The sequence below is a fragment of the Hylobates moloch genome, unplaced genomic scaffold (assembly GCF_009828535.3).
Source record: "Hylobates moloch isolate HMO894 unplaced genomic scaffold, HMol_V3 SCAFFOLD_1, whole genome shotgun sequence".
Taxonomy (NCBI): domain Eukaryota; kingdom Metazoa; phylum Chordata; class Mammalia; order Primates; family Hylobatidae; genus Hylobates; species Hylobates moloch.
The window spans coordinates 76,157,201-76,176,032 of NW_026652276.1; the positions used below are offsets into that span (position 1 = coordinate 76,157,201).

The 18,832-nt window shown below is 35.0% G+C and overlaps 1 protein-coding gene across 1 annotated transcript in view; it reads left to right on the forward strand.

Annotated features, from left to right (window-relative positions):
• Window positions 1-18,832, forward strand: part of SCN7A (sodium voltage-gated channel alpha subunit 7) — a 74,804-nt gene that overhangs the window by 33,372 nt on the left and 22,600 nt on the right. Inside the window, exons 11-16 of the mRNA XM_032755492.2 lie at window positions 782-1,020; window positions 2,106-2,279; window positions 4,035-4,391; window positions 13,014-13,448; window positions 16,441-16,546; window positions 17,787-17,941. Of these exons, the coding sequence (XP_032611383.1) occupies window positions 782-1,020; window positions 2,106-2,279; window positions 4,035-4,391; window positions 13,014-13,448; window positions 16,441-16,546; window positions 17,787-17,941 (1,466 nt within the window). The remainder of the gene's footprint in view (window positions 1-781; window positions 1,021-2,105; window positions 2,280-4,034; window positions 4,392-13,013; window positions 13,449-16,440; window positions 16,547-17,786; window positions 17,942-18,832) is intronic.

Consider the following 18,832-nt stretch of genomic DNA (forward strand, 5'->3'; position numbering starts at 1 on the left):
CAGTTTTCCCAGCACCATTTATTAAATAGGGAATCCTTTTCCCATCGCTTGTTTTTCTCGAATCCAGCAGCACGTCAAAAAGCTTATCCACCATGATCAAGTCGGCTTCATCCTGGGGATGCAAGGCTGTGGTTAGTTGTCTCACACAGAGATGATTAGCAACATGGACACACATGTGAAGTGGGTTGAGGAGCAGAAAGTTTAACAGACAAAAAAGAAAGGAGAGAGAGAAAGCTTCCTCGTGCTGAGAAAGTGGGTTGCCCAAGAGAGGGTTTCCCTTCATTCAGTTTTTTATTAGGATAGAGTATTTCTGTTTTTGAATTCCGTATCAGAATTCTATCTTCAAATCTCCCTATTAGTTCGTTAGAACTTAAAACAATTTGCGAATGTTTAACCTTCCTCCCTCCCTCTCTCCCTCCCTCCTTCCCTCCCTCCCTCCCTTCCTTCCTTCCTTTTTTCTTTCTTTCTTTTGGCAGAGTCTCACTCTGTTGCCCAGGCTGGAGTGCAGTGGCACAATCTCAGCTCACTGCACCCTCTGCCTCCCGGGTTCAGGCAATTCTCCTCCCTCAGCCTCCCGAGTAGCTGGTGTTACAGGCACCCACTACCACACCCAGCTATTTTTTGTATTTGTAGAGACAAGGTTTCACTATATTGGCCAGGCTGGTCTCGAACTCCTGACCTTAAGTGATTCGCCCACATTGGCTTCCCAACGTGCTGGGATTACAGGCATGAGCCACTGCACCCGGCCAGAATGCTTAACTTTTGTATTCTTTCATTTCAGAACTTGAAAAATCCAAGAAGACATGCCCATTATATTGGTATAAGTTTGCTAAAACTTTCTTGATCTGGAATTGTTCTCCCTCTTGGTTAAAATTGAAAGAGTTTGTCCATAGGATTATAAGGGCACCATTTACTGATCTTTTCCTTATCATATGCATAATTTTAAACGTATGTTTTCTGGCCTTGGAGCATTATCCGATGAGTAAACAAACTAACAATCTTCTCGACATTGGAAACCTGGTAAGACTCTCATTGTACATTATTTTCATTTGTAGTTTCTTAGTTATCATTGAACTTTTCTTGGTTCATCATTATTCCCATTATTTTATTCTGTAACTCCAATATGTTGCAATATGCATAATTATTGAACAAAGCATTGTGTTTATGCTTTATCCCTCCAACCCCTGCTTTGTAAATGTTCTTATCATTGAATAGTTTTACAGCTGGAATTTAAAATTCCCCAGTTTAAATTTGGGATTCCTAGCCAGATGCTTGGCAGTTACATTACATGGAAATTATTTATTGCCTCTCCCTTCCCAAATATACAGTCTCTTGGTACCATTAGCTCATAGATCAGAGAAGGGCAGAAGTGAAATAACAGGCACCTGACTCCTGAATTCTTAATTCTGATTAAAAGAGCAGTTGGCCCTCTCTGTTCTAACCATGTATCTTTGCCCAGGATTGGAACTTACCATTTTAGCCTGGTATTTTTGAGATTCACTGGTCCTTTTTCACATACAATGCAAAAGACAAAACATATTCCAGTGAGTTTAAAAATAAGTCACATTCAAGCAAATGTATATTGTTTAAATGTATTTTCTTTCACCGTTGTTGTTGTTTAGTTGCTTGGTACTAATAAAAACAGCCAAACTGCTAGAAGTTTCAAATTATACATTTATTTGGTACCAAAACAGCAATTTAGTGATTTCTGCCAGTACACTTTTTAAAGGACAGCTTCCATAGGTTCATGTTATGTTTTTTCAGAGGTTGAAAAATTAAATATCGTATCATGTACTCTGTACCTCAAAAATAACTATTCAAAATTGAAAGGTCTTCACCCTGAAATATTCTTTTGTTTTCTTCGAGGATGAATTTTATTAAAATAATAAAAGATTCTGTATATAGTGTTTGACATTAGATTGTTAAATAAAATGTATGAGTCTGTTCTTACAATGCAGACTCTGCAACTAACCAGATCTTGACAGAGAAGCTGTGAAGAATGTGACAGTGACAAGTAAACAGTGTGTGTTACAGATTTTGTGTGTGAAGATTCTGATACAGCTATTGGAATCATATTCTCACCCATGTATTTGGTTTTGATTTAGGTTTTCATTGGAATTTTCACAGCAGAAATGATTCTTAAAATAATTGCAATGCATCCATATGGGTATTTTCAAGTAGGTTGGAACATTTTTGATAGCATGATCGTGTTCCATGGTTTAATAGAACTTTGTCTAGCAGATATTGCAGGAATGGCTCTTCTTCGATTATTCAGGATGGTAAGTGGAATCCAATACCTTACTTTTATTTGATCAAAGTTTATTTCAGTGTCTGCAGACATAAAATGGGGCTACAGTAATACCTGTCCCATTGGGACACTGGAAGTATTCAATGAATTGATTAGTATATAAAGAGTTTATTGCCAAGGAAAGAGTAAGCAGTCTCCAATGCTGTTATTTGACCACAGTGTTAAAAGAAATAATGCCATATATGCAGCAAATTTGAGATACAGTTTTAGGAAGCAGGGTCAGGGTAACTGAGTACATTTTGGAAAGCAAGAAAACGAGGAGTCTCCAAAGTAGATTGCTAATATGTCACCAAGAAGCCAAAATAAGGTGAGTATTTCTAAATGTCAGGTATAAAGGAAGACCAGTCAGGCCAGCAGAATGTTATTATGATAATTATTAGGTAAAAATTAGTGTATGTCTATGGGGTAAGGTAATGGTGAGACTCAGAAAATTAAACAAGGGAATGATGTTATGAGAATAATGTTTATTGAAATGATATGCTTTAGATAAGTTATACATGGTCACATTCTGGTGACAGGTTGAAGGAATGTAGCAAGAACTAAGAACAATTAAGTCCATTTAATCTTATTCTAATGGTTACTTCCTAGAGGGCAGCTCATTCAGAATCCTATCTTAGATCCTCATCCATAACCTTTTCTAATGAATAAGAGAAATATATACAGGATGTTGTCATCAAATTTGTGGATGAAACAACACTGACAATTGCAGAAAATGTGCTAAAAGATAGTATCAAAATATTTTAAAGGCTAGTAATAGACTGAATTTAAGATGATTAATTTTTTTCATAGATAAATGTAAGATCTCACTCTCGAGTTCAGAAAGACAGCTGAACACTAGACAAAGTCAAGAAGTGAGGCCAGGAATTTGGAACCAGCCTGGGCAACATAGTGAGACTCCACTTCTAAAAAAGAAATAAAAAATTAGTCATAGTGGTGGTTCATGTCTGTAGTGTCAGCTACTCAGGAGGCTAAGGTGGGAGGATCACTTGGGCCCAGGGGTTGGAGGCTGCAGTGAGCCATGATTGTGCTTCTGCACTCAGTCTGGGTGACAGAGAGAGATTCTGTCAAACAAACAAAAAAAATTGAAAAGAAAGTGTCAGGAAGGTATAGCCTATATAAAAATGATGTATGAGATCTAGTCGACGGTAAGTTTACTGTGATATAGTGACCAAAAATATTAAGGTAATCTTGTTCTGTATAAATAGAAATTTTTAAAAATCTAGTAAAAGGAAGGGGACTATTCAAAATAAACCTAGAATGTTGTGTTTGGTCTTTGACGTGTTATTTTAAAAGGGAAATACATGATAGTACCTTCGTCAGAATCCATTGGATACTGAAAGACTTTCAATATCATTTTCATGTCAATGTATGGAAAAAATGTGAAAAAATATTCAATATATTGTGTAAAGCAAAAACAAAGAATGCATACTTGCCCTAACAGTTAATAAAATATAAAGCTAGAGGAATTGTAACAGTATAATGCTTAATGGGAATTGGCAAATACATCAGTAGAAGAGGATATGTATAGACTGAGTATACAAAATTATAGAATATTTAAGATGTATTAAGAATTTTTCACAAAATGAATGTTCAGTAGTTAATATTAATAATGCTTAAAACTCTAAAGGCTATATATGTGTATGCGTATAACGCTGTACCTTGTAATATACACTGATCAAGTTTTTTGTCATTTGTTTCTTGTCTTGATTTTACATTGCTCTATTAGCTGAGAATTTTCAAGTTGGGAAAGTATTGGCCAACATTCCAGATTTTGATGTGGTCTCTTAGTAACTCATGGGTGGCCCTGAAAGACTTGGTCCTGTTGTTGTTCACATTCATCTTCTTTTCTGCTGCATTCGGCATGAAGCTGTTTGGTCAGAATTATGAAGAATTTGTCTGCCACATAGACAAAGACTGTCAACTCCCACGCTGGCACATGCATGACTTTTTCCACTCCTTCCTGAATGTGTTCCGAATTCTCTGTGGAGAGTGGGTAGAGACCTTGTGGGACTGTATGGAGGTTGCAGGCCAATCCTGGTGTATTCCTTTTTACCTGATGGTCATTTTAATTGGAAATTTACTGGTAAGTAGTCAATTCTTTTACATTTTCCTTGAAAACTGGTACAAGGTAGTTTGGTATTTTCATGATGTGCATTGATGGGATCTAATGGTCTGTAACTGTGGTAGTCCAATATAGTAACCCACTAGCCAGATGTGGCCATTATCAACTGATATATGATTGGTCCCATTTGAAATGTGCTGTAAATGTAGAATATGCACCAGATTTGAAGTCTTACACAAAAATTGATGTGAACTATTTCATTAATAATTTTTATATTGAATGCTTTTTTTAATGATAATACAGTAGGTCCTCCTTATGCTCAGTTGCACTGTATGTGGTTTCAGTTGCCTGTGGTCAGCCATGGTCTGAAAACATCCAGTGGAAAATTCCAGAAATATAAAACTCATAAGTTTTAAATTGCATGTCATTCTGGGTAGTGTAATGGAATCTCCTGCCATACCACTCTGTCCTGCTCTGGGCATGAAACATTCCTTTGTCTAGCATATTCATGCTGTATACGCTACCTATTGGTCCTTTAGTAGCTGTCTGGGCTGTCAGATCATGTAGTACGCATGGGGTTTGGTACCATCCTCTGCTTCTGGCATCCACTGGGGGTCTTGGGATTTATCTGCCCTGGATAAGGGGGGACTACTGTATTTGTATTTAACTAAATACAAATACTGTTAGTTAAATACAAATACAATGGTCTCCCTTTATTTATTTGTATTTAGTTAAATATATATTTAGTTAAATACAAATATGTTTGTATTTATTGTATACAAATTGTATATTGTATTTAACTAAATATATTTGTTAAATAAAATGTATTAGTAAAATTAATTTTGCCTGTTTTTCTGTGCTTTCCATGTGGCCACTGGAAATGTAAAATTGCATATATGATTGCATCATACTTCCATTGGATAGCACTAGCTTCTAACCTTGTTACTCAATGTAATATTGGCATCACGTAGGAGGCGGTTAGAAATACAGACTCCCAGACCCCAATTCCAGACCTATGCAAGCATAATCTACATTGTAACACTGTTCTCAGGTGATTTGTGTGCCCATTAAATTTTAAGAAGCACTTAAATGTAACATTGCCATCAGTCTTTTCCTGGCATTGGAATTACCTGGGGAATTAATAAAAATATGCTGATGCCTAGAATCCATTCTTAGAGATTCTGATTTTATTGGTATGTGGACATGACCTGGTCATCAGGATTTTTTGAAAATCTTCAGTTGATTAAATTGTGTAGTCAAGATTGAAAACCACTGGTCTATAAAAATGTTATGCATTAACTAAGAGAGGAAGCCTTCACTTATAAGTTTCCTAAGAACTGAAGTGTTTTTAATGAATTAAATAAGTAGCTTTCACTGCATCTGTGGAAAAGGTATGGCTTATTAAAAAAATGATTCTTACAGGAATACAAGACTTGGTATTTTCTTTTTACTCATGTCATAAAGATCAAGTACCTTTTCCAAAAGACTGAAAAAAAATCGCAGGTTAGACTCAATTTTACCTGTCCACATTGCTTGTGTTTCACCTTGAGAAGACCCTTTTCATACAATTATCACATTGGCATTGTATTTAATTGTTAGTGTACTTCTCTATCTTCTTTATTAAACTGTAAGCACCATGAGAGAAAGGACCATAGTTCTCCTCTTTATTATAAAACCTAGAATGGTGCCCAACATGTAAAAAATACTTCAATATCTTCTGCTCTTTGTGGTTATAGTAGTACACTTTTCATTCCCAGTGATATAAAACACCACTCTAACTGGCTGAAACAAAAAATGATCATATATATCAGCATACATAACTCATAACTCAAAATATCAGAGATAGATCTTGCTTCAGTTTGGGTGTGACACAAATGATTAAATGGGATCATTACAGAGAGGTCTTTGTAGATCTCGATTCTGTTTTTCTCTGTGCTCCTTGCTAGCTAGTATCCTCTGTTTTATCAAGATGGCTGCTGCAGTCTAAAGCCTCATATCTTTGTATTATATCAAGTCTAATAGAGGAAAGAATTTCTTTTCTAGAAGCCACAGCTGATTTTTCCTATTATCTCATTTGCTGAATCACATGCCCATTCTTAACTAACCTCCATTGCCCAAGGTGTGGAATGCATTTATTATGTTAAACTGTACGTAGCTCTCTCTTACAGCTGGAGATGGGATAAGATCAAACCCAAATCCTATGACTAATAAGAGGATAAGTGTAATTTCCTAAATAAATTTTATGTTTCTGTTTCCAAAAGGAAGAGTTATGGCTGTTGAGGAAAGCAACAACAACACACACATACACATAATTCAAAGAGAAAGAAGCAGAAATACTGAGGCATTATGTATATATATATATGTGTGTGTGTGTGTGTGATGTATATATACATATATGATATAACATATAAATATATAATATATATATTTGCCTAAACATTCCTGCTTCTTTGATTTTGAACTCCAATCTCTTTCTATTTTTTGTTGTTTCTACTAACCAGAAACTTCATCAATGTGCAGAGGGATTCTAGGATAAATGGAGTTACATGAACCTCCATTTCCAATTGATTGGCCATCATATTTCTTGGCTCACTAAATCCTTCCAGCTTAATTTTCCTCAGCAGTCATCCAACTGTGAAACATCATGATAGTGGCAGTAGAATAAGTAGAAGAGGGAAAAATATAAGTAGATAATCTTTGAAGCTGTTGACCTTTTTAACCTCCACACTTCTAATGTGGGTTGATGTAAAAGGAAGATATTTCACATTTTAAAAAATTAGTTTTGTCTTACTCATCTAAGAAAACTCAACAGTGATTTTAAGCCTTAAGCAGAAAACTTACAAAAAATTATTATATGCCAAAGGAAATCAATTGGTTTTTAAATAGTTCTGTCTTGTTGAGTTGTAGAAAAAGCAGAGTTCAGAATCAAAGAAACATAGATTCAAATTTCAGTTCTATCACTGTATTAGTCCATTCTTATGCTGCTTATAAAGACATACTGGACACTGGACAATTTATAAAGTGAAGAGGTTTAATTGACTCACATTTACGTAGGGTGAAGGAGACCTCAGGAAACTTACAATCATGGCAGAAGGGGAAGCAGGCTTGCTCTTCTTCACATGGTGGCAGCAAGGAGAAGTGCATAGTGAAGCAGGGGAAAGCCCCTTATAAAACCATCAGATCTTCTGAGAACTCACTCACTATCATGAGAATAGCATGGAGGTAACCACCATCATGATTCAATTACTTCCCACCAAGTCCCTCCCATAATACATGAGGATTATGGAAACTACAATTCAAGATGAGATTTGGGTGGAGACACAGCCAAGCAATATCATTCCACCCCTGGCCCTTCCCAAATCTCATATCCTCACATTTCAAAACACTATTATGCCTTTCCAAAAGTCCCCCAAAGTCTTAATTCATCCCAGCATTAACTTAAAAGTCCAAGTCCACAGTCTCATCTGAGATAGGATAAGTCCCTTCCACCTATGAGCCTGTAAAATCAAAAGCAAGTTAGTTACTTACTAGATACAATGTGGGTAAGGCGTTGGATAAACACACCCATTCCAAATGGGAGACACTGGCCAAAACAAAGGGGGTACAGCCGCCATGCAAGTCTGAAAACCAATAGGGCAGTCATTAAACTTTAAAGTTCCAAAATGATCTCCTTTGACTCTGTGTCTCACATCCAGGGCACGCTGATGGAAGAGGTGGGTTCCCATGGCCTTGGATAGCTCTATCCCTGTGTCTTTGTAGGGTACAGCCCCGATCCCAGCTGCCTTCACAGGCCAGTGTTAAGTGCCTATGGCTTTTCCAGGTGCAGTGCAAGCTGTTAGTGGAACTACCATTATGGGGTCTAGAGGACAGTGACCCTCTTCTCACAGCTCCACTAGGCAGTGCCCCAGTGGGGACTCTGGGGTCTCCAACTCTACATTTCTTTTCCACACTGCCATAGCAGAGGTTCTCCATGAGAGCTCTGCCCCTGTAGCAAACTTCTGCCTGGACATCCAGGCATTTCCGTACATCCTCTGTAATCTTGGTGGAGATTCCCAAATCTCAATTCTTCTTTGCACCAGCAGGCTCAACACCACATGGAAGTTGCTCAGGTTTGGGGCTTGCACACTCCAAAGTGATGGCCTAAGCTATACCTTGGCCCCTTTTGGCCACAGCTGGAACAGCTGGGACACTGGGCACCAGGTCCCTAGGCTGCACACAGCAGGGGGACCCTGGGCCTAGACTGCAAAACCATTTTTTCCTCCTAGGCCTGTGCCTTGTTATGGGAGGGGCTGCTGCCAAGGTCTCTGACATGACCTGGAGACATTATCCCCATTGCCTTGGTGATTAATATTTGGCTCCTCATTACTTGTGCAAATTTCTGCAGCCAGCTTGAATTTCTCTCCAGAAAATTGGTTTTTCTTTTCTACTGCATCATCAGGCTGCAAATTTTACAAATTTTTATGCTCTGCTTCTTGAACGCTTTGCCACTTAGAAATTTCTTCTGCCAGATACCCGAAATCATCTCTCTCAAGTTCAAAGTTCCATGGATCTCTAGGGAAAGGGCAAAAAGCCACCAGTCTCTGCTGAAGCACAGCTAAAGGAGTCACTTTTGCTCCAGTTCTTAACAAGTTCCTCATATCCATCTGAGACCACCTTAGCCTGAACTTTATTGTCCATATCACTATCAGCATTTTGTTAAGACCATTCAACAAGTCTCTAGGAAGTTCCAAACTTCCCACATCTTGCTGTCTTCTTCTGAGCCCTCCAAACTGTTCCAACATCTGCCTGTTACCCAGGTCACTTCCACATTTTCGGGTATGTTTACAGCAGTGCCCCATTCTCTGCAGTATCAATTTACTGTATTAGTCCATTCTCATGATGCTAATAAGGGCGTAACCAAGGCTGGATAGTTTACAAAAGAAAGAGGTTTAACTGACTCACAGTTCCACAGGACTTGGGAGGCCTCAGGAAACTTAAAATCACGGTGAAAGAGGAAGCAGGCATGTCCTTCACATTGCAGCAGCAAGAAGTGCAGAGTGAAGGTGGGGTAAGCCCCTTATAAAAGCATCAGATCTTGTGAGAATTCACTCACTACCATGAGAACAACATGGAGGTAACTGCCCCCATGATTCAGTTACCTCCCACCAATTCCCTCCCACAACATGTGGGGATTATGAGAACTACAATTCACGATGAGATTTGGATGGGAGCAAAGATAAACCATTTCAATCACTTAATAAATAAGTGTCTTTGTGCATATTATGCAGCCTCTTTGAACCTGACCATACTTAACGGAGGAATGAACATAACAATACTTGCCTTATAGGGTTATTATAACTTAAATGTAATCATTTAGCACCCTATAAGTAATTCACAAATTACATAAATCATTTCTTTACACTGTAGAAAAATTTAACCCCTATATCTTTACCAGATTTTTGTTAGTTATTTAATATTATTAACAAGTTTTAGGCAAATTTTAATTTCATTCCAGGTGTTTTACTTGTGATTTAGTTAATTGTCACCAAGTGAAATATAGTACCTGACTGGTTACATAAACCAAACACTGAGGGATAGAAACATGAAAATAAAAGAAAAAGAAAACTTAATACAAAATTCAGTTGCCTTTTAAAAATAAAAAATATGATCATAGATAAATATGTTGTTCCATATATATTTGTATAATCCCAAATTAAATATATGTTATGTAACTCAAGAAATTTAAAATTAAATAGCCTCAATACATGTTGAATTCCTTCATACCTGTTTATTTGTTGATTACAAATCAGAAAGTAATTACTTAAATCTTGAACTTTCTTCCTCTTTCATGCTGCTTGATTTTGCTATGAGTTGCTCAATTCTCACTCAATTTATGGATATCTTTGAGGGGCAAGAAAAAAAAATTCAGGGGAATTTTTTAAAAAGTTTTGTTTTATACACATTATTTCACCTTTTCTCTCAACACAAAATTAATAAATATGTTTTTAATCTGGTTACAGATTCTGTGACTAGAATAAAGTTACTCTGAGTTTATATAATACAAATCTCTGCATTTTCTGCTCTCTTTTTTGTTAATGCTCAGATTAGAAGTAGTAATCAGTTGTCTGTAACTTCCGCCACTTACACAGCCTGTCTTTTCCTTTAAATCCTTAAAGAGAGTAGGCTATTCTTAATTCAGACCACATCTGAACAAAGCGGTAGCATTTGTTAGTATTATAAAATTCTTGTCTTATACTACAGTTTCAGAGCACTTAGCACTTGTAAGATTACGTTCATTTTTAGGCATTGAACATTTTCACTATATATATATATATATATGAATGTATGTGTGTATATTTGTGTGCATGTGTGTCTAAGATATAAGAAATCTTTGATGTAATTTCCTTAAAATATGGTTAATATAGCATAAACTTTTTCTTGTTCAAATCCTAGCACAAAATCTATTTTTTATTCATTCTATAATCAATTATTTTTTAAAATAAATATTTGTTTATTACCTATTTTGTGCTTAGCAGGGTGCTGGTTGTCTAATTAAGAGAAAACATGGTTTTTGTTCATATGAAGCTTACAGTCATGAAACACTCTAACAGACTTCCCTTATTTCACACTGTGCCTAATACTTAGCCAAACAATAGAAGGAAAGGAAACAACTGACTGTCTTAAATTGTATCTGGTCTCACCGTCTTATATCACGAAACTGTTGTCCTTTGAGAATGATAGAGTTGCTAATAGTGTGGCTCCTATGGGGGCCATGGAGGTCCTGCCTAGATTATCTGTAAGTAACCCTCATTGCCAAAGGAGACGCTAGTGGGAGAACAGAAAGGATCAAAGGTTATATAAATTAGACCTAAGTCTGCTTTATTTCTTTATTTCTGAAGCTATTAGCATTTGATCATTGTCCTTTCTGTTTTAATTTTTCTCTTCTGAGAATCTTTCATTGTGGATTATAGAAGATATCTGCCAGTTTTTCAGATGCTCTCACCCACAAAACATTTCCCATATTGATATATCTTATAACCAAAATTTTATTGCTATGCTAAAACTATGGATAAGATTATCTATTTGATGACTTTATTCACTGCAAAATACTTTGATTTTTCTATACAAGTTTTATTTGAACTTTCTCTATTCCTAAGAAATAGGAAGATCTAGATAGAGAGAAGTAAATGTAACCCATTAGGATTAAACACTATTAGGTGGGAAGTTCTCATTATCCCAGATGTGCATGTCCATGAGAAAAAGAGTAATTATTGGAGTGTTTGAGAAACTCAACTGTTGACATAGATCTAAAAATTTGAAAGAAGTTTCAAAATATGAGTCTTTGGAGATGCTCACATACTTATTTTATGTACACATAAATAGCCTAATTATCCAAAACTGTAATATATGTCTTACAATTATAAACAAGTTTAAAATCTGATTCTCTGGAAAGTGATCAGTACTTGATCATATTTCTAAGTGATAGTAAAAGTCAAAATATACACTATCTTTGAGTTAAAAATAAGTTACAAGTATTAGGAATGAGTCTTCCATCACTTATCTGTTTCTTGTTTGACCAAATTTACTACAACAGATAATCAACTAACCTTCCTAACATCTGTGTTTTCATCCCACAAAAGCCATTAGATATGGTATTCAGGACCATGGATAGCTCTTTCCCCATATAATTCTTCCTGGGTTTGCAGAATTCTTACATGTTTTCCTGGAACAGGGCTGAAGTGAAGTGAGCTGCCTGGAAAAACAACTTATTTGCTCACCTTGGGTGAGACAGCTTGACTCAGTGAGAAAATAAGCTTTGGAATAAAGCAGACTTGGGTCTAATCTATGTAACCTTTGATCGTTTGATATTTGACATCTGTAAACCTTGCCTTTTTCATCTGTAAAAGAGAAACAAATCATATTGCATAGGATGTCATGAGCTTAAAATAAATTCTTGCTATCAAATCCCTAGCATGGCACCTGACACACTGTGGTAGATGGATAAGAACTGACTAGTACTGTAGTTCATATGCTTCATTTTCAAATCTCAGGTCAGCCTTTTTGGGTCAAATTTATTTTTTAAGTTAACATATAAAATTGTATGTATTTATGTTGTACAAGGTAATGTTTTGAAGTAGACATACATTGTGGAATGGCTAAATATGGATAATTAACAAATGCATTACTTCACATGGTTATCATTTTTATGGTGAGAACACTTAACCCATTTATGCCAGAAGTTGCAATTTTTGTGTGAAAAAGAGACCTTGGCGATGACCTTGAGCAGTAGGATATAAATAACTCCCACAAGCTTAGCCTTCCAATAATGGAATACTAGGCATAAATGGGTTAAGTGTTCTTTCACACTCTGGAAGTAGAGAGCAGAATGGTGGTTACCAGAAGTTGGGGTGGTTAGGGGAAAGTGGAGATTGAGGAGCTGTTGGTCAAAGGACACATAATTACAGTTAAATAGGAAGAATAAGTTCAAAAGATGCATTTCACAGCATGATGACTACAGTTATTAATTACAATGTATTGTATTCTTGAAAAATGCTAACGGAGTAGATATTAAATATTCTCAAGTCAGTTTTGTAAACAAACTTTTCATTACTTAAAATGAAACAAAATGAGATACATTTAGCCTCATTTTACTTCCTTATTTAGGTACTTTACCTGTTTCTGGCATTGGTGAGCTCATTTAGTTCATGCAAGGATGTAACAGCTGAAGAGAATAATGAAGCAAAAAATCTCCAGCTTGCAGTGGCAAGGATTAAAAAAGGAATAAACTATGTGCTTCTTAAAATACTATGCAAAACACAAAATGTCCCAAAGGACACAATGGACCATGTAAATGAGGTATATGTTAAAGAAGATATTTCTGACCATACCCTTTCTGAATTGAGCAACACCCAAGATTTTCTCAAAGATAAGGAAAAAAGCAGTGGCACAGAGAAAAACACTACTGAAAATGAGAACCAATCACTTATTCCCAGTCCTAGTGTCTCAGAAACTGTACCAATTGCTTCAGGAGAATCTGATATAGAAAATCTGGAAAATAAGGAGATTCAGAGTAAGTCTGGTGATGGAGGCAGCAAAGAGGTAAGATGTTTAAATATCCTGATTGCTTAGTAGTGATTTATAGTATTGTTGATAAGGAAGTAAATCAGCGCTGAAGTTCCACAGCCAGATTATCCACTCAATTCTAACTCCATCACTCCTAGCTCCATCACTCTTAGCCTCTGACTTTATGCTTTTGATCAAATTACTTAAACTTTTCAAGCTTCACTATTCTCATATTTAAATGAGGCTAAAATGGTATTTACTCCATGGGGGGGTGGGTGATAGTGCATAGAACAATACCTAGTAAAGAGTAAGCACTTAGGAAACATTAGATGATATAATTGTGACATTCTATAAATTAATAACCAGGCAGTTTGAGGATGCTGAAAAGTATACTGAGGAAACCAAAGTTTTCAAAATCAAGGTGTATGATTTAAGAAATCACTAAATTTCCATGGATTTTATAATCTTAAAATGGGAGATTGAATTAGAAGAGTGCTACAATTCCTTCTTGCTTGCTAAAATTCAAGATTTGAGTCAGATCATTTCTGCCCATATTTGGACATTATAATTAAGTTGGACTAAAGGAATTTTTAAAACTTCCCAGTTTGGATTGTGAACAGTTGGTAGCTTTGTAACGCACTGGCTTTAAAAAAATCAGGGTCACATTCAAATAAGGGTAGATACTGTTGTTCACTCAGCTTCTAAAATATATACCCTACTGGAAACAGTCTTATTGTCTCCATTTGCAAGCAGCATTGTGTTTTAGAAGGAGGTGTCACTTCACAGAAATCTACACCTACAGAGATCACATCTGCACAAGGGCTTTTTACCTTGGACCCCACTGGGGAATCATTTCGGATCACTCAGGGGCACTGGAGGGTCAGGGAATGTCTCTTTACAGGTCCCCATCGTCTCTGGCACCATCTTGTTTCCCAGACCTCTTCTGTTTTGGCAGATGCTCTCTACGATAACTTCACAAATTGTCTTCTAACAGGAACTCAGTTTCAATTATCCAAGGTCCTTCCATCACCTACTAAAGCCATCTTTATTTTAGAGAAACATTTTTAATCCACATGCCCAATAGTCTAAGATTCATTTACCTTTTAAATTAATACCATTACTATAAAACAGGCATAAATTCTTACTCAGCACACTTCTCAATCTTCATTAGAGATTTTGATTACCATCCATTTCTGGGTGAAATTGCTGTTTACTACAGCACACTTCATGCTAATCTCCTTAGAAATTCTGGAGTATGAAAATACACAGGAAAGCTGTAACTTAAAATAACTGTAAATATTGAAATTGCAGTTGTTATTTATGCTGCATAGTTATTTGGTCTTGTTGGTTGATTAACTACTCACAAAAGATGTATTCATTTATTTATATATTTAGTTATATATTTAGTTAGATGCTTTCTAGATTATGTAGCCCATGACTACTTAGGATTTTGATATACCCACAGCCAAAAATAAAACACAAAAATATTATAAATGATCTGATAATTCAGAGATACACTGTCTTGTTTCTTTGGTATTTGTACTTCCAGCCTATTTTTATTAAAAATATGCATATATATTTACATATTATAAAAATAACATCAAAATTCACATCGTATTTTGTAACTTGTATTTTTTGTAATGCAGAAGTATATCATGGTCACTTTCTTATGCCATTAAGTAATCGTCTATCAAAATAAATGATTTATAATTTGAGTCTTGATTTATTTGTAAAATTAGAAAAATACCTACTCACAGGTATTTTGGAAAAATCACATCAAATAGGATATGTACAAGGCTTTTTACAAGTCTTTAAAAATATAAATGTATGATGTATAATTTTAATTACTCTGTCAAATATTATATTTAAATTACTTAATGCCTAGTCTCAAATATATATATTGCTACAGATTTTATTTCATTAGAAATAAATAATATATAAAAGTAATGGAAATAAAAAAGAATAATATTCTGCTGGATACTTTACTTTTTTTAATTGAGCACTATAATGATTTACTGACAATTGACCACGTAAGGACTAAAGCAAAAAAAGCTTTCTAATTATATTCCCTTGACCCTTACTGTGTATAAGTCCAAGAGGTAGGACAAAATATTGATAATTTCTTTTTTTTTGGCACTCGACTTTACCTAGATTTTTCTCTTAATTTTTATGAAATAAGATTGGTTTCATTCCAAATGTTAAAATACACTTGCTTTCATTTTTATTTTAATTAGAAAATATTACTTACATGCTATTAACCTTAGAATCTTGGTGATTTTAAAGAATGATTTACGGTATACTTATTTTAAAATAAAGTAAAATATTGTGAGAAAATAATTTTAAATAAAGGCAAAGAGTATCATTTGCACTATTACCTGTGTAAAGCAATGACCACCTTATTCTCCCCAGCCTTGAACTTCAGTCAAAAGCAGAGTGAGAAAGAAGGTCAATTCTGCATCTGGGTGCTTTTCGTAAGGCTGTGCCCCTTTCCCAGGCCTGTCCTTATCCCTATTTCTTGTGCCTTTCCCTCATTTTACTTCATGATAAATCCCATCCTATGATGACATACATAAGACCATCTGGAATGAATTTTACAATGAAACCTAGGTGCACTATTATCTACCCATCTTTAGCAACAAGGAATGATTTGTTTTGATTCTACTCACCTAATTGAAATAGCATACATGGGAAACTTGTGCTTCAAGAAAACTTTGGAACGCAAATCCTTTTGGGAATTGGAGACAGCCTATACATCTTTAAGAAGCAAAGTGTTATAAACTAAACACTAATTTTAATCTAAATGTTATTTTAGCTTAAAATAAGTATCATACAATATTTTTTGAACTTCACCTCTTACCAATATGTATGCATTTTAATCTCAGTCATGAAATTGGCCTAAAGTCTTTTAAACCTAATAATATTATTTCTGTATAAAATTTTTCTTACTTCTGAAAATGAAATAAACTTTGACCACCATGGGTAAATGAAACTTTAATCACAACTTTTTTGGTGGGACTTCACCTTTTAGAAAATAAAGCAATCTAGCTCATCTGAATGCAGTACTGTTGATATTGCTATCTCTGAAGAAGAAGAAATGTTCTATGGAGGTGAAAGATCAAAGCATCCTAAAAATGGTAAGAAAATGTTGTTAATCTTGCTGGGAAACTAATTTGAATTATAAGTTGTCAAAATGTATATGTTCCATATCCAGTATGTCAGTCAATTGACTGAATCTTTGTACATTTCTTAATATTCATGTTAAATATATAAGTGGCACCATTACAATTTGTTTTCCTCTGACAGTTATAGGCCATTTTTATACGAGTAACTTAAATATTGGCCCTATTTCATGAGATCTAAGAACACTTCATTTGACTTCAACATATATAGGTATATGTGTGCATGTGTATGTGTATACACACACATCTCAGTGCTGCTTTAACTATACTGATTTTCTGTTTTACTCCTAAATTGTGCTCTGTTCTAAAGCACACAGTGGTATAGCTACCAGTATAAAATCAAATATGAATATTATGTATTTTTACCCAATATTACTTACAGCATGAAAAATGTGTTTTGGAATCACCACTATCAATAATATTCCACTGCCACAATACTACTCATAGTATAATTTAACACAAGACAAAATTCTAAAATAAAATGTTTTGGCTTTAAACTCCGCCTACCTCCATATCTTCGTTTTGTCACCTGCATATCAACCTCTTCTCCAGCCTCAGATTTCCATTTTGCTAACCCTTTTGGCCAGGGCACAGAGTGCAGCCCCGTACATATGTACTCTACCCACAAAGTACTCCACAGTCCATGTTACTTCTGTAATAGTCTCAATAAAAATTCCCATTTCCATGCCACCTAAGAACTGGAATCAAAGCAATTAATTTGATTTAATTAATTTTATGCCTCTTAACATCTCATAAGTATTTATGTTTTTAAACAGGAATGCATATTATGCCATGTGAATCTTCAAAGAGTAAATTTTCAGGCATTATATCAAAATGTTAACATTCAGAAGTGAGATATTTGTGTGTATTTTCTTTTGTAGTATTAGTGAATACCAATTCTCAGACTGTTTTGCAGAGTGACAAGATATTCTAGGTCATTTCTGCCTTTCACAATGCCTTTCCTCTCGTTACTACCAAACTCCTAAGTCCAGTTTTCCTTTTTCTGCTCAGTGATTACAGTGGTCACTTCACCATGGGTAAAAATTAAATGTTTATAAATCAGAGACAACCTGGATTAGAATTTGTAAATAAATAATTTGTAAATAAATAAATAATTAACATAGTAGAAAGTTTCAGGTGTTTACTTTTTCATGAGTTTTCTAGATTGCTGTTCTTACCAGTTCAATCTTGACAGGTTGTGGACGCGGATCTTCACTTGGTCAAATCAGTGGAGCGTCCAAGAAAGGAAAAATCTGGCAGAATATCAGGAAAACCTGCTGCAAGATTGTAGAGAACAATTGGTTTAAGTGTTTTATTGGTCTTGTTACTCTGTTCAGCACCGGCACTCTGGTAAGTGAGCAGCCAGGGTGTTTGATACTTTGCTGGGGACAAATGTATCATGATTCTGTTAATTCAGAAAGTCAAAACCAGGATTAGATTTCCAAAGATATTTAGTGTAGCACAAAATTTCATATTCTGTGATTTAAAATCTAAATATTATACTTTCTTAGAAAGTTTATATATGCATCATTAACATTAAATTTAATATCGATTTTTAATTATTTTGCAATATTGAATTTCAAAATATATGAGTGACAGTGGGAAATGGAATGTGAATAGATACCGGATTCTTCTGATTTTAATGAAGTTTCATGTATGAAACATTTTAGCGATTTGCACATCCAAAACTGCCATAATATGCTTGTACTTTGGTACCTATCAAAGGAAAGGGAACTATTGCATATGCTTTAAAGGATCTGTGAACTACAAATGTATTTGACCCTACAATCTTAATTCTGCACCCAGAATCTTAATTCTAAAAAAATTCTACAAATATCTGCACATTAAATGGTTCTACAAGGTAATTCACTGAAGAATGTTTTGTAATAATAGCAAAGGGTTAGCAAAGAAGGTCTGTAATAGCTGACTTTATACTATGAAAAATCATCCAATGGAAATCTGTGCAGCTATTTTAAAAATTCAGAAGCTATGTGCATATTACACTACAATTCATCAAGATATAGTAATAAGTGGAAAAAGAATGGTGTAGAATAAAGTGTATGGCACTCTGCCTTTTATGTAGGAAAGGAATAAAAATAGAATGTATACTGGTATTTGTTTGTATTTGATTAAAGAAGATCAGAGATCTTTTAAGGATAATTCTTATATACAAGATCTAGTTAACTGTGAGGTGCACAGAACACAGAAGATGGAGTCATGGTTGTGAACTGGACTTTGCAC